At 40.4% G+C, this 14,856-nt stretch overlaps 2 protein-coding genes across 4 annotated transcripts in view; one reads left to right on the forward strand and one right to left on the reverse strand.

Moving 5' to 3' along the window:
- Positions 1–735: 735 nt before the first annotated feature.
- LOC136428323 (protein AF-9-like) lies at positions 736–10,033 on the forward strand. The gene is made up of 6 exons (XM_066417744.1): positions 736–891; positions 4,230–4,407; positions 4,705–4,802; positions 5,307–5,429; positions 5,646–5,744; positions 6,731–10,033. Exons 1-6 carry the CDS (start codon positions 745–747, stop codon positions 7,817–7,819), a joined length of 1,734 nt encoding a protein of 577 aa, XP_066273841.1. The 5' UTR covers positions 736–744; the 3' UTR covers positions 7,820–10,033.
- A 431-nt stretch (positions 10,034–10,464) lies between these two features.
- LOC136428324 (sodium/calcium exchanger 1-like) overlaps positions 10,465–14,856 on the reverse strand; it is a 32,416-nt gene continuing 28,024 nt past the window's right edge. For all 3 annotated transcript variants that reach the window (XM_066417746.1, XM_066417747.1, XM_066417748.1), the window contains 3 exons: positions 14,356–14,509; positions 13,806–13,981; positions 10,465–13,455 (listed from right to left, as the gene is read on the reverse strand). In XM_066417746.1, coding sequence (XP_066273843.1) covers positions 13,330–13,455; positions 13,806–13,981; positions 14,356–14,509 — 456 coding nt within the window. In that variant the 3' untranslated portion in view covers positions 10,465–13,329. The remainder of the gene's footprint in view (positions 13,456–13,805; positions 13,982–14,355; positions 14,510–14,856) is intronic.

Genomic DNA, 14,856 nt, shown 5'->3' on the forward strand with positions numbered 1-14,856 from the left:
TGCCCATCATAACATATCGCAGAAACTTGCCCATCATAACTGTTTATAATTGGTCAGAGAAATCAATGACCCATCAATTGGCCAGGAAACCACGTCCCTATGTGTTCGCTCGAAGTTCGGCTATGTGTTCCCTTCTCAGTGCTTTCCTTTGGCCTTTCAAGATCTTTGAAGGGAACTTGGGCGGTGGAAAATTAATGAGCACTTGGGAGGACGTTGAAACGTTTTATTTTTATCATCCTCTTTTTTGAGCTTGTTGGTAATCTCCAAACAGATGTTATGGTGGGTTTGAAACGTTTTCTGACAACCCTAGCTGATGCTCAGTGTCAGAAAATGTTGCGATCTTCCACCCAACATCTGCTCGTTGTTATTGTTGTTTTCTTGTAGTGCGCTTGCTTCTCACCTCGCCCTACGCTAAAGCTTGTGGACGCATTATTGATCTAGGCCTAGTGTGTGTTACCTTACGTCATAGTATGAAACCTAACGTTTACATCATGACAGATATCATAAGTTAACGTTATCACTGACTTCAGTGACTTGTGTATGAATCATGGGTAACTGTTAACCGTTAGGTGTCCCGGTGCTGGCGCCAACGGTAGTCGAGTCTCTTTTCCAATAATTTTTCAAAGCGGTGCGTTACGCCTTGAGGCGATTTACCGGTTACAGACCAAAAGACGTCCGTGCCCATGGGCATGGCCCTGGCCCCCACAGTACTAGCCCACGTGCAGGATTGCCGGGAGACTTGTGATGACGTCTGTGTGTGGTCACGTCCCGTGGTGCATGCTGGGACAGACCAGATTTGAACAATGTCCGCCATCTTCGTGTGGTGAAGTGCAAAGGCGCAGCTCAGCGAGGTGCTGTGCGTGCGGCAGCAGTAGCCTCATGGCTTCAACGGTAAGCCACACAACATCCTCTTGTCTATCTTGTAAACCCTTTAGTGCCGCACTGTGTATCCTTTCTGTGGCGAAATGTCAAGCCCTCACGACGGGAGAGGAGTTACTCCGCACTCCGCAGTGAAGATGGCATCCACCGCACGCCGGTTGTTACAGTCTGTTTTTCAACACGGCCACCAGATTTTAATACTGAGATATCTGTCAGTTCCTTAGAATCATCCTAGTTCACTAGAATTCATACAGCGTGTCCATACTATTATTTAGCTAGTTTTCTTTGTCCGATTCGTGTTAAATCTCTGTGTGTTGTTCGATCTTCCGAAGCGTTCCAGTCGACGTGACAGGAGTCGTGGGCTTGTTATTTAGACGCCTGTTTTGTGAATCCAACGCTATCCTAAGGCATGTCCCTACATGAACCATTGATCTACTTTTCTCGATCTGGAAGATTGTTCTTTTCCAGTCACCTCGCCTGTCTCCCCGGCCCCCCTCTCCACACCCTGGAACATTGACGCGCTAGACGACCACACACATGGATGTCTAATGTTGTCCAGACAGACCATCTCGTGTTGCACACATAACGTTAATTTGACTGTTGTCCGACCTGGAGGAAAGGCTAGCACATCTCGTACACACCAAGGTCACATTTGTTGTCATCATACTGGAAAAAGACAATCAGTAAAATGTGATATCAAATTTGATGATAGGAAATGCAGTCTGAATTCTAATGTCAACGTTAATTGATGAAAAATAAGAAACTTTTCAGTTTCCCAGGAGATTTATAAGACACAATAATCCTCTTTCAGAAACACAGATTTTGAATTCCCAGTTAAAGAACGATTATCAAAACAAGTCTCTGTAATCTCGTTTGAAGGACCAAAGCCAAGTTGTAACTAATGTTAACTTACAGATTTCAACCACAAAGCTAGTGGCATCATCAATTTGATGTGTAAACCACTTGTAACTGTTCAATCAATGCATACCCAACTACACACACATTGAATGGACAAAACTGTGATCTAAAATGGTTGTACTGAGCAAGTGGAGTCAACTGAATTACTGATTTATTATTGAGCACCCAGTAAAACTAATGTTTGAAACTATGATAATTGTACACAAAAGACGAAAGAGAAATGACATAACCACAACATTCAGCAAATTTGCCCAGGAACCTTTACCATAAACATCAGGAACTGTGTGAACTATTGTTTCCTACCATTCTTGAAGTTCTTTTGTCTGTAGAATGAAACAAAGATAAGTTGAATGAGACCAATGGGGCCAACAATAGAAACATGTTTTCAGGTGCTGAAGCTGAGAAAAACAGTTCCTTTCGCTATTATTGTCTTCCTTTATCTTTGATGAGGTATGGTGAGTTAACCTGAGTTTGCTTTGTTGATGACCAAATTACCTGCACTATCCAAGGACTCAGTAGATCTAGTAGCAAGGACATCATATGGTAGTGGGAGAACGTGAAACGCTCGGTTGCTGGTACATGTAGAAAATGGTAATATCTGGTGGTACATTTCTCTTCAAGCAGAGGTTCGGCTCCGACTGGTTTTTGACATGATTTTAGCCATTTTTTCAGGCTTTCCGTTACTAGTCCCATTTTCTTTATGTTGCCTAACAACACTTAATGCCTTGTCGACATAAAGAAAAAGGGACAAAATGGAACGCCCAACAAAAACACCTAAAAAAACATCAAAAACCATCTGGAGCTGAACCTCTGATAGAGACTAGAGTAGTGGTACATGACCCCCCTGTAATCTCTTTTCCTATTTGAATCGGACACTGTCCAAGACAAGTGACCAGTCACCTAGTGAGAAAAGTGAGCAACAGAAAAGCCTCATTTGTGCCAACAGTTCAACCTCAAGCAAGAAAAGCGCACAATGATCTCATATCCCTCAAAAGGTGTGAGGTTGATCACTAAAAAGACAGGCGAAAAAAATCAAACTTCAAAAAATCAAAATAATTCCTGAGCCAATCATATTCTAAACCTTATAATAGATGAGGTTGACATTCTCATTTGGAAGGGATGTTGTTGCCATCATTATGATTATGTACCAAATGACAACAGTCCCTCACCCTTGTACAAATGGATATCAGTTATTTCTTCCAAGAACACTTTTTAATCAATTAATGGCTTAAACATAGCAACAGCAATCTCAAAATGATCAAAAAAGGCCCAAGCAAAACTTTCTCACGTTACACCGGCTTCTCCATGCATCTACGACGATTATATAGGAAACCTTGAGACAAATTTATGGTATCCTACACCCTGTAGTGTTGTGCCCATGATACAGTACGTTGCCATAGAAATCTATAGGAGGAATGTCAGCAGCCACATGCTAATTATGTTTTATGGTCTTGCCCTGTGAAAGGGCATTTTTCCCTTCATTGATGTTCTGTCTGGACCTGGTTGTAAAACGTTACAACAACAAGATTGTCTGCTTCAAACAAAATTAGGTGGTTTTCCATTAGTAATGATTGTCAGCTAAGTTATTAAACAGAGCGCATCACCGGAACATACACGTCTAAGGTTGTGTTTGCGTATAAAGGTTAATATCCCATATATAGGTTCATGCAACGGTTGTGACTCTGATGCAATGTTGATGAAAGAGGACAAAAAGAGACTAGGCAGCTATAATAGTTATGGATATCAGGCTATATACTGTATGTGCATTACATCCTGGATACACACTATTAGATAGCTATTGTTTAGTAAATTACTCCGTTTATATCGTCTTGTTATACAGAATTTAAAAGAATCCGATTTCTAAAAGAAGTCATCTTGGCTGTAAGTGAAATATTTTTCCTGTGCCAAGGATCAGATTTCTAGATTAATCTACTTTTACCGTGAAATTGCATTGAAATCTATGGCAGAATGTTAAATTGTTTGGAGAAATTCTGCGAATGCATACAGGACATTACAGGTTCAAGGCAAAACGACAAAAGAAGTAACACAGTAATACTTAGCAATGTTGTACTCAGTCATAGCAAGGAGGTTTAACCTCCTTGGTCATAGAATATGATAGATACATGATGTAAAGCTGTAGTGAATATCAATATGTACATGTAATTCCTATGCAGACCTTTGTATCTTCCTCAAAAGATTGTGACTTAGATTTCGATTGTCTTGACAGAACAGCTGTAGTTGTGTATACATGTACGAGTATGGTTTGAAAAAATGATTTATTGCTGTACAAACGTTATCCCATTTTCTGAACATAATTCTGTCCTTCATGACCTTCACATGTGATAATTCTTCAACCTCCTTATGAATTAGTTTATTCCAAGAATCAAAACTGAATGGAAAGACAAGTGTAAAATTCTTCCTCCCATCCCCAGTGTGTGCAGGTTAACTTGGAGCTGGGACATAGGGCCACCTACCGCAAGAAGCCCACGCCGGAAGGTTTCACCCACGACTGGAGTGTGTTTGTTCGAGGCCCGGAAGGTAACAATGCAGCACACTTCATCGACAAGGTGGTCTTTCACCTGCACGAGAGCTTCCCCAAGCCAAAGCGAGGTATTCCTTTTTTTATTGTAGTAGATTTTCATTTTTAGTATTGTAGTATTTGTACTATACTGTAGTGGTAGAAGTAGTAGTAGTAGGCGTAGTATCCAGTGCACAGTGGTAATCAATTGACAGTGATTTGTGTCAAAGTACTGTAAGCAATTTGTTATTCTCTCATTCATGACTTGTGAGGTACAGATCTGCATAATTAAAAGGCAACAGCTACAGGAATACTCGGTAACCAATCAGAAGTTTCTCTTTCATGTTTGTTAGAAGTTAATGATTGATGTTTTCCCCTGTTTCTTCCAGCTGTGAAGGAGCCTCCATATGAAGTATCAGAGTCAGGATATGCTGGCTTCCTTCTACCTATTGATGTATACTTCAAAAATAAGGAAGAGCCTAGAAAGGTATTCATGATAATGAGATGATGATGCTACATGTACAATTTACTACAAACAAGTAAACTCAAGTACATGTAATACCCATTACAATCTTATTAACACTGCACTAGTCAAGGTTCTGTTGAGAATGTTCTAATCTGACAGCATCCTGTGACATGTAAAGTGATTATAGTATATTTATACAGTGTAGTATTATGTAACATCAGTGTTAGGTGATGTCTGTTTGTTCAACTATAGTAACAGTACATGCAGAAACATAGAAATGTAGAAAGTCTCTTTTTCAGAAGATAGTTCAGAAGCCTAAAACTGTGTTTTCATTGTGACATCTATAAGTTAGCATAACATTTTGTACAGTATTCGTGTCACTGTATCACACATCTAGATTTCTTAATCTTATTGTGAAAATTCTGCATATCAAGTACAAGAAATGGTTCCCCAGCATACTTATTTAGCAATAGCAATATAGATCACTAAAATGCAACCCACAAGTTTCTTTCCTCCATCCTGCAGCTCCATTTTCAGTATGACTTGTTCCTGTACACGGACATGCCTGTCAACAACATCCGTCCAGAGAGACTCACCTTCAACAACCCCTCTGAAGAGTTTCGAAGGAGACTTATCAAAGGAGGGGGGGTAAGTCTCACCTACCTAGAAACTTAGTACTCAAGAGGATTTCCCTGGCTTGTAGAGAATGTAGACTCTCTCAGGAAAAACAACTTAGGGAAAGAAAATACATGTTCTCTGTTGTTTTAAATGATGAATGGAAAACTGGATAGTGCGTGTGAATGAATGGAATGGAATATTTTCTACATGACAAACGCTTGATTGACTGGTGATACCTTGATGCAGGTTGCAGTTTTCCCAGAAGATAGCGGTAAGATGGTGTCCCCGGCACTCCCTGGTCCTCCTGCACAGCCACAGCCTCTTCACAGACAACACCCAGCAAAGGTAAGCGCACTTAAACTAAAGCCATTCAACAAAAGTATTCTGCTATGTTTACCAAAAAAATTTAAATTTTTGTGTCTTACGCTATGATATCAAAGCCAAACGATCTGAGATTTGGTAATGGGTGGCATCAACATGGGATGGGGCTGGTGATTATTTGGGGGGGGGCTATTTTTCAAGCATTTCATTTTTGAATGGGGATAGTTTGGGAATTATTTATTCTTGCACTTGGGGCCTAAGTATTGATACGATCCACTACTAAGAAAAATACAAGTTATACTGAATACATTACTGTCCTTACTAATTTGATGGCCCAGCGCCTGGGTCACGTGACATGAGTGGCAAATTCAGTATGGCGGCCTCAGGACTTCCGTTCCTTCCTGATATCCTACTTTAAAGAACTTAAGGGCTTATCCCTTTGTAGTACTAGACACCTCAACCTGCACTAAAGCTGGCTTCTTAGGTGACATGTTGATGTAATTCAGACCAACCAACAGGGCAAGACTGAGCACTGGTCCAACAAAATAGTGGGGATCGTATGTATTCCATAAAACTCGTATGAATTTTTTAGTAGTGGATCGTATGGATTCCGTAAGGATCTTATCTTTCTTGATAATGTATCGTATGAATTCCGTAAAATTCACATGTATTCCAAAAGGATCGTATGAATACTTAGGCACCCCTGATGGGGATGCTTTGGGAATAGTCCATTTTGTACAGGTCTAACTTTCCTGCCACTGCAACATTGCAGAAACATTAGCATACAAGCATAAACGGCAAATGGCAAGCTACTGAGTTAAATGGTTGTGCATATAGATGCCAGAAGCTGTTGAATTAATCTCTGTTTAAAATGATCATATGTTAGTTTTTTTTCTGATGGGTATCTGTATTAAATTCCTTCCCTGTACATTTGACATGTATCATACTCAACAGGGAAGATCTTGTGCCCACTATCAACTGCTTTAGCTTATACCTTTTTTGTTCAATAGGATAAAGGGAAAATACCCAAGTCTTCTAGTACTTCCAGTTCTAAAGATGGGAAAACAGTTTCAAAAGAAGCTAAAGGCCCAAAGGAAGGGAAGACTGCATCAAAAGAACCAAAGTTCTCTACAAAAGAAGCCAAAACTGTTTCTAAAGAGGAAAAACCTTCAGGGAAAGATGTCAAGCCTGCTCCAAGAGCATCTGTGCTCCAGGAGGCTCCCTTGTTTCCTGACACACCCCCTGTGAAAGAAGGAAAGGGTTTTCAATTAAAGAAGGAAGGAAAAGTATCCAGCAAAAGGCCAAGTGAGTCTTCAGCAGGTGATACGGTTAAAAAGAAAACAAAGAAAAGTAGCTCTGCGGGAGAGGCAGCTCAAAAAAGAGACAAAGCAAAACCTTCCAAGGCGAAAGCGGAAGGAGACTCTAAGCCAAAGGTTAAGGTTGAACCGAGCAGAAGCCAGCCCATGGCCGTGGTGAAACCTCAGACTATTGCCAAGAAAGAACTTCCCACATTTGCCAGTCAGCTGAGTGAGGATGAGGAGGATGAGAGCATGGAGGGCGAGGATGGTGACACAGGGAACCCCAGCCCCACATCAAGCTTCTCATCCCTGCCCACGGGCGGGGCCGGAGGTGCACTCAACTCACTCATGGCCGAGCTGGCCGACCAGGAGAACGATGATGACGATGATGATAACGAGGACTACAGTATCGGAACGTCACCGCCATTCCAGAGCCAACCAGAGGCTGCTTCCCAACAGCCACTGCTGCAGAGTGATGGCGAGAGTGCAGGCAGTAACTCCTCCATTAAAGATGTGAAAATTAACACTTCTCCTTCCAAACAGAAGACAAAGAGTAAACCCAAAGGAGACCGAAGGCACAAGATGTCTAACGGCCAGCCAAACAATGAGTATCTGAACGAGCTGTTAGAGCTGCATCAGCGCATTGTGACTCTGAAGGATCGCCAACATCTGCAGAGAATAGTAAACCTCATCGAGGAAACAGGACACTTCAATGTGACCAAAACTACATTTGACTTTGACCTTTGTAGACTTGACAAGGTTACAGTCAGAAAGCTCCAGAGCTGTCTAGATGGTTTATGAGCAGGTTGGTTCTGTCTGACTGTACAGTATGAAGACCAAACTTAAAGGACAGTGGAAATGGCCACTCTGTTAGGGCCTTATGCGGTACGAGGTTATTTATGTTGTTTCCGTGTGGCTCCAAGTCACAGAGGTTTTAAGGCTCTGCTGAAGTATGGCAGGTGCCAGGACTATTTATACTCTTAAATGTAGTGTGATTGTATGTTTTAGTGATATAAACAACTAAAGAAAGGACCCTGCATTTGTACAGATACTGTCAGTTGTCAAGCAACATTGGTGGAAACAGTGCATGTTTACAACCAGGAATACTTTCTCTTTTTACATGTCAAGTGAGGTAGCCTTAGGAAGGGACCATTGAGAAAAGTATTCTGACTGGTACTGAAGGAAAATCAGCTCATTAAAATTACGCAATTTTGACCGGATCACAGTGATGACTTGACCACTGCTCTCTTTTAAGTTCAACTATTGCAGCTTGTTTTAATGTACGAATATCACTCGACACATGTAAAGGGCAGCTCTAGGCCACTCTGTTACATACAGGAGTAACTCTTAGACTTTCTTCATAAGACGTTTTTATACATGTTTGTGAGTCCACGGAAATCAAACTTGTGCCAGTCTATGTCCAAGTGAGGCAGCTTTGCTGGGAGTGTCAGGCCCAGCCATCATTCAGTGCAGCCATCTGCAATGGTTTTGTCATTCTCTTTTAATGCAACATTTTTGTCCCTTATAACAGTTAACTGAAAACTTGTCATATCATCTCTCTGTCTTGATATAGAAATCAAGAATATAACAAGATGGTATGATAAGAATCAGAGTCTGTTGTTGTATATTTGGGTCTGAAGTTACCAACAATCATGTGCAAAAAACAAAACAACCATTAGAAATAAACGTTATCATGAACATACCAACATTAGATAAGTTTGTGGAAGAGGATGGAAAGACCATGTACAGAAAGATATTGCAAAGAACCCCAAACAAAGCACATGTTGGCTTTATTTCAAGTTTATAGTTGGACAGGTGTGACATCTGTTATCAAGAAGCCAGCTGACCATAACGTTGTGATTGTTGCATTGATGCACGAGCTGAAATGTTTCCCCGCTAAAACAGGTGCTTTGTGTTGCTGTATATTGAGTCAAAGTTCTTTTTGTTTCATTAAACCATTCAATTGGTCAACCTCTCCAGACCAGAAGAATTGGGCTTGCATGGAATATCAGTAGCAAGCAGAAGTCTGAAAACAACATGTGGAAGTTTTCTGTTGGAGCTAGATGACCAGTGTAGACCTGCTGTGTCACCTGTTCCTACCGACATTTCTCTACTCACCTTTATAGTTAGTGCAACACTGCCACTGGAATTCCAGAGTTGTTTAGTCAGTCACGGTAGACAGAGGACAGTAGTTGTCCCGTTAACAAGGTTTTGTTTTACATACTTTGACTAGGTTTTGTTAAGCGTAGGGACTAGAAATTGGAGCTGATCAGAGGAATATTAATGTGCACAGAAGAGTTAACAGTGATCACTGTTGTATTCATAATGCTGTTTTGTTTGTTTTATACACCTTATACAGGTCATTTGGGACATGTAGGGTGTATGTACATCTATGTGTAGAGATAACTGCAGCTGAGAAGTGTATAGCGAAGGTGTTTCTTGTAAATCAGAGCCACAGAGATACCTTGTAGCCAACTTGGCTGTATGATGTTGCACAAATTCAACACAGCTTTTCTGAGATTATGAGAATTTTTTAGACAGGTGGGTCCAGTCTGTATGATTTCCAATGCCATGTGCTGAAAGCATGTTGTAACTATATTGCACAAAGCATTTGCTCTGGCATTCAAGTGTTATTGCCTAGAGAAGCCATGCCTGCACATATTGTAGTATATCTGTGATATATTGACACAGAAGATGCTCAGGAGAAATTATGTATTTACCTAGTTTGTTCGTTTTCCCCCCAAACCTATCCGTCTAACATAAAAAGTGATTGTGAAGATATCAGAATGTTGCAATACGTTTTCTCCCTGGTGTAACATGTAACAATAGGACATCACAAATGGCATTGTGATGAAGAAGTGTAGAAATGGCAGAGTACAGACATATATGTATGTCAATATTCCTTCAGTTACAACCTATTTTATGTAGTAAAAAAACCCAACACAGAACACCTTTGTGTGAAAACATTCTGTTCCCCAGCATGTTGTTAGACAAATAAAAACATTTGGTTCACAATGTGATGGCCTTGGAAACTTGTTATATGTTTAACCCTTTCATTAGTGCCTAACCCAAAACCAGTACAAATGTGGTGCCAATTACTCTCCAAGCAGAGGAGTGGGTCCGGCAGGTTTTTGACGTGTTTTTAGGCGTTTTTGTCGGGCTTTCTACTTTGTCATGGTTTCTTTCTATCTTTAACCCACAGGGTTAAAGATAGAAAGAAACCATGACAAAGTAGAAAGCCCGACAAAAACGCCTAAAAACACGTCAAAAACCTGCCGGACCCACTCCTCTGCTTGGAGAGTAGTGCCAATAGGCTAGCTTGGAGAACGTTAAATGGTCATGGAACAGCATGATGTGTGGGTATGCATGTTTGTCTCCTGCTTGCCTGACTGCCCTTCAGTTGTTTGTTAACACAGAAATCAAAATACAAGTAATCACCCGAGGCATTTTGTCCAATAACACACATCTTTAATTCAGAAGTGTACACGCCAACCATTGGGCATACCAGTAGTTGAAAATTCTTCAACTTAACTTACAAGAGTTCAACTTCAGCCTACACCAGTTAAATTACTGAATATTCAAACCAGTCACTGGTAAGTTCTTCACAACACTCAGCATCATAGAATTTCAACAATTGTTATAATCTAATACTTTAACCAAAAACTGCCTGGGATAAAGTAATTGGACTGGTGTAGCATGAGGAACATTTGGTTGAAACAATTGTTTCTATCATAGGGACAGTCCAAATCCACTCACTGCTCAAGGGGTAGTTCAAACTTATCAATCAAGAGACTGAAACATTTCAAAACCTGAAATCCACTGATAAAACACAAAATACTCAGAACATGACAGCAATCACAAATTCTATCACAAAGCTAATGCAGCCTTCACCAGCCGTTCATTTCCTTGCACCAGTTGGTTCTGTCTTCCTAATGGTCTGTCCCGCCAGCCGGTTGTGTCCAACAGGCTGGCCCTGTCCTATCAGTTCTGTCGTAGCCTCTACCAGGCTCCAGAGGTGGCTGGACAGAGTAGAAATTGGCCAGGTAGACAGATGACATGCCAGAGTAGTCAGCTGACTGGGGAGTACAGTTTGCCACTCTCTTTGGCCAGCTGATTCCTCTGGCATATTGTCTGTCTATATGGCCAATTTCTACTCTTTTCGGCCACCTCTGGAGCCCGGTAGAGGCTAGTTCTGTCGTACTACCAGCTGGCTCTGCCTTTATTCCAGCTTCTCCTACCCTGGCATGGACCACAGGGTAAGACAAATCAGAACCTGTGGTCAGCTGACTGAGAAGGTATGGTTTGTAATATAAGTATGTCATGACAATTAAACATCGAAGCAATAACCTTGCTTTCCGCACCATTTGCTTGTGAACCGTTGCGTCATCTGTGCCTTATAGCTCCCATAGTGTGCAAAGGTTGGTAACAGTTCCAATAGATGGCAAACCACCAGAGCAGATCAGTTTGGTAGAAAAGTGGTGTCCCATATTCTATGCTTACAAATTGGAAACATTATTGCTTCTTTATGGCTTATCTAGTCTTCAATCTACTTTGACACATGATTATTAAGTCTCCATGGAGTAAAAGGCTAACTATACAGGAACAAAAATAGCATTTTTCTATTCGAGAGACTAGACCAGCTAACTCCAAGAACATGTGAAAATATCTATATCTTAAGAACAGAAAACATGTATTATCTGCTGCTTTGTCATGACTATGTCATTAACATAATGTTTACAAAGTTGAAGTTGTTGTTTACATATTTGTTATGATAAACATGCTGCTGGCTCCTTGAATGAGATTATCGGAGCAAAAAAATCCCACATTCTGTCTATTATCAAACCAATTGAAACACTTGTCTCCAAATATAGATTCGGATAAATACACTGAAGCTAGACACAATATAGTTAAAAATCTTATTCAGTACATGCAACAGTTGATTAACATGTGGGAAAGAATTCGACATCTAATTCCAAGAAGCATGGAGTTAAGTTGATACACAAATATTTTAACCTGACAGGTACACCTGTGTAGGGCACAAGATGACACCTCCAAAACTATTGTGTACTTTACAAATGTACCTCTTTCTTCGATCAAATGTACCTCTTTCTTAGATCAACACAACATACAAATGCAAACACCAGATGTCATTCCCATCCACAGTCAGTAAAGTATGGCTGGCAAAGTAGGACCCACCCCTTTTCTCCAGCTGCTCCATTTTCAAAGATGGTAAAATTCTGCCAATTTGATCAGCCAGCATCGGTTTCACATTGAAAGTTCTGCTCCAATACTTTCAGATGATTGACCCATTTCGTCTATCTTGTTTTGCAAAAAAAATTGTCCGTACCTGTGTTGAAAGACCTTCAAAAGTAACACAGATGTAAGTACCAATGGTAGAATAGGTTGTGTAACAGGCACACAATTACCAAACTACACTTTGTTGTTTCCATTGTTTTGCTGAACCTGTCAGCTATTTCTGTTGCGTCGTATGTGCAGCTAATAATAAATTCAACAAGTCTCTTAATCCAGGCTTATGGTTCAGTTAAACTATTTTTACATTATTTACACAAGGTGGTAGAATAATGTCAAGTCAACAGCACATTAAGTGAAGTCACACTACTCTTACACTTGGCAGTGTATTTGACTTAAACTATAAGATCAGAATTCCCATGGAAATGCTTTTTCCTCAAAGTTGTAGAAATATATATATAGCCAGCACTGCATAGAATAAGAAATTTACATCGTACTTCAACTGTCAAATAAATATCAACTCTAAGTTCAGCTTTGTACAATATCTACATCTTTAATGAGTTACCGTAATCTTCAAACCAATCAATTATAACTTTTGTTGAAACATTCCTCTATTCACACGGACGGCAAAACATTGTTACATCCTTTTTGACCTAGCAGCACAGTCTGGATAAAAAATATAACTTAACAGTTTTCTTACCACACAATTCAAATCTGATGAAATCCATATCTGAAATATTCCAAAGAAAGTCCATGTATGTGATGTATAGAGTCTATTTACATAAAAGCAATCAGTATAACATTATATGTACAACAGAATGAAATATACTTTTGAGTATGTAGCAAAGCTGTAGTTCCACATCTCATTAATCAGATGTCTAATTTACAATACAATGGAGTATAATGTAGTCCCAATGACATTTTCTGGCTTGTTTGTTGTCATGGACAGTATCAGCATGCAACAGAACAGTCCCTACTTGAACAGCTGTGAAACTGACATGCAGAGATTGTTCTTTCCTTTTTATCACAGCAAGACGGCTTGTCAGTTTCCATTGTCGGATTTAGAAGGGCAGGAGTTCGTAGGACTGCAGGCTGCACAGGACAATGAAGACGACCCAGAAGGAGAACATCAGCATAGCACTGACCCACTTGGGCACTTTCTTTCCTCCCAGCTCACCTCCAAAACACTGCACAGGACACAAAATAATTACTGTTACATCAGGTTTTTAGAATGTCTGCATATATGACTTCATGGTCCTTTTAAAGATTAAAAAAACAATAGACATTATCATCATGAATCCAAACATTTCAGAAAGAGCTCAGAAAAACCAAGAACACTTTCTCACATTGCTGTTAATCACAGATGCCTGTATTAAGTATACATACATTGCATAACCTTGCAAGTTTGAGGACATGTAGACTAATAAATTTTGTTTACATCAGTGTAAAAAGAGTCCCAGCTTTTAAGTCAGGATTTCAGCCAACTAGTATTTGACTGTTGGTGGAATACATGGTCTGTGTCTGTCCAAACTCTCACCTTTCTCCTCACGAACAACATCAGCAGACACAAAGACCCAACAGCCAGGAAGGTGAAAACTGCAAAGCGTAGATTTCCTGGCAGCACCCTGTACGTTGTGCCTTTGATGAGGTGGTACATGGTGGAGATGACCCACGGCAGACCCAGACCCAGAAACACGTTCACACTGTTACTGCCTGCAGTCAACACAAACAAAACTCAACTACAAGGCAAGTATATGTGAGAGCATATGTACATTTTTTATCCATCACTCTTAAACATTATAACATTTCGATGCATTGTATTTCAGGTTATTATGTCAAGCATTCCTTGGTGCTTAAGAAATGATATGACCAGAATTCAGTTGGAAGTTTTGTCAGAATGATAGCAAGGTAGGAGCTTGAATTACTGAATAAGGTTGTGGGTAAAATGATACTCACTTTCACTCTCTCCCATAGCTTAGTCAGCCATAGGGGCTACCACTAAATGATACTTCATAATCAAAATTGCTGGCCTTCTTTTCTCATGTCATTATTGGAAAAGAACTGATTGACCTAATTCTTTGCCCTACCTGTAACATTCCCAATAGCAGCATCTGCATGGACATCGTGTATAGCGACCGTGCGGCTGGCAAACGTGTCCGGCACACTGGTGCCCAGGGCGATGATGGTGATGCCTGTCACACTGGTCCGTACCCCAAACACACAGCCCAGCAGGTGTCCCAGCTGCAGGTCAGGACAAACATGCATTTATTCAACATTCTTCAACAGGGAAGGAAGCAAAGATGTGGGGACTACAAATAAGACACTAGCCTACTTAATTCATCACCAACCAGTTGGTGAAAGGAGAGCCTGGAACTAACTAGGATGACACTCAGACTAATAAGACACAGCATCCATCTTGAAAATCTCTTGACTTCATACAAAGCAGATGCAATTTTGTAAGATTGATAATCTATATCATGTTGTTGACAGTTTTTGTTGAAGGCAGATTGTTCTAAATTGATGCCAGTGTTTGAATCCTTTATCTAATTCAATTGATGCTTTTGTGAAGAGTAGGCCGATCCAAAAGG

Source organism: Branchiostoma lanceolatum, chromosome 2, assembly GCF_035083965.1.
Source record: "Branchiostoma lanceolatum isolate klBraLanc5 chromosome 2, klBraLanc5.hap2, whole genome shotgun sequence".
NCBI lineage: Eukaryota > Metazoa > Chordata > Leptocardii > Amphioxiformes > Branchiostomatidae > Branchiostoma > Branchiostoma lanceolatum.

What these genes read in the sequence shown, in the direction of transcription:
- LOC136428323 (XM_066417744.1), top strand. Translation starts at nt 745, where the DNA reads ATGACGTCTGTGTGTGGTCACGTCCCGTGGTGCATGCTGGGACAGACC. An exon ending in GACTTATCAAAGGAGGGGGG is followed by an intron (nt 5,430 to 5,645) that starts GTAAGTCTCACC and finishes ACCTTGATGCAG; the next exon opens with GTTGCAGTTTTCCCAGAAGA. An exon ending in ACAGACAACACCCAGCAAAG is followed by an intron (nt 5,745 to 6,730) that starts GTAAGCGCACTT and finishes TTTGTTCAATAG; the next exon opens with GATAAAGGGAAAATACCCAA.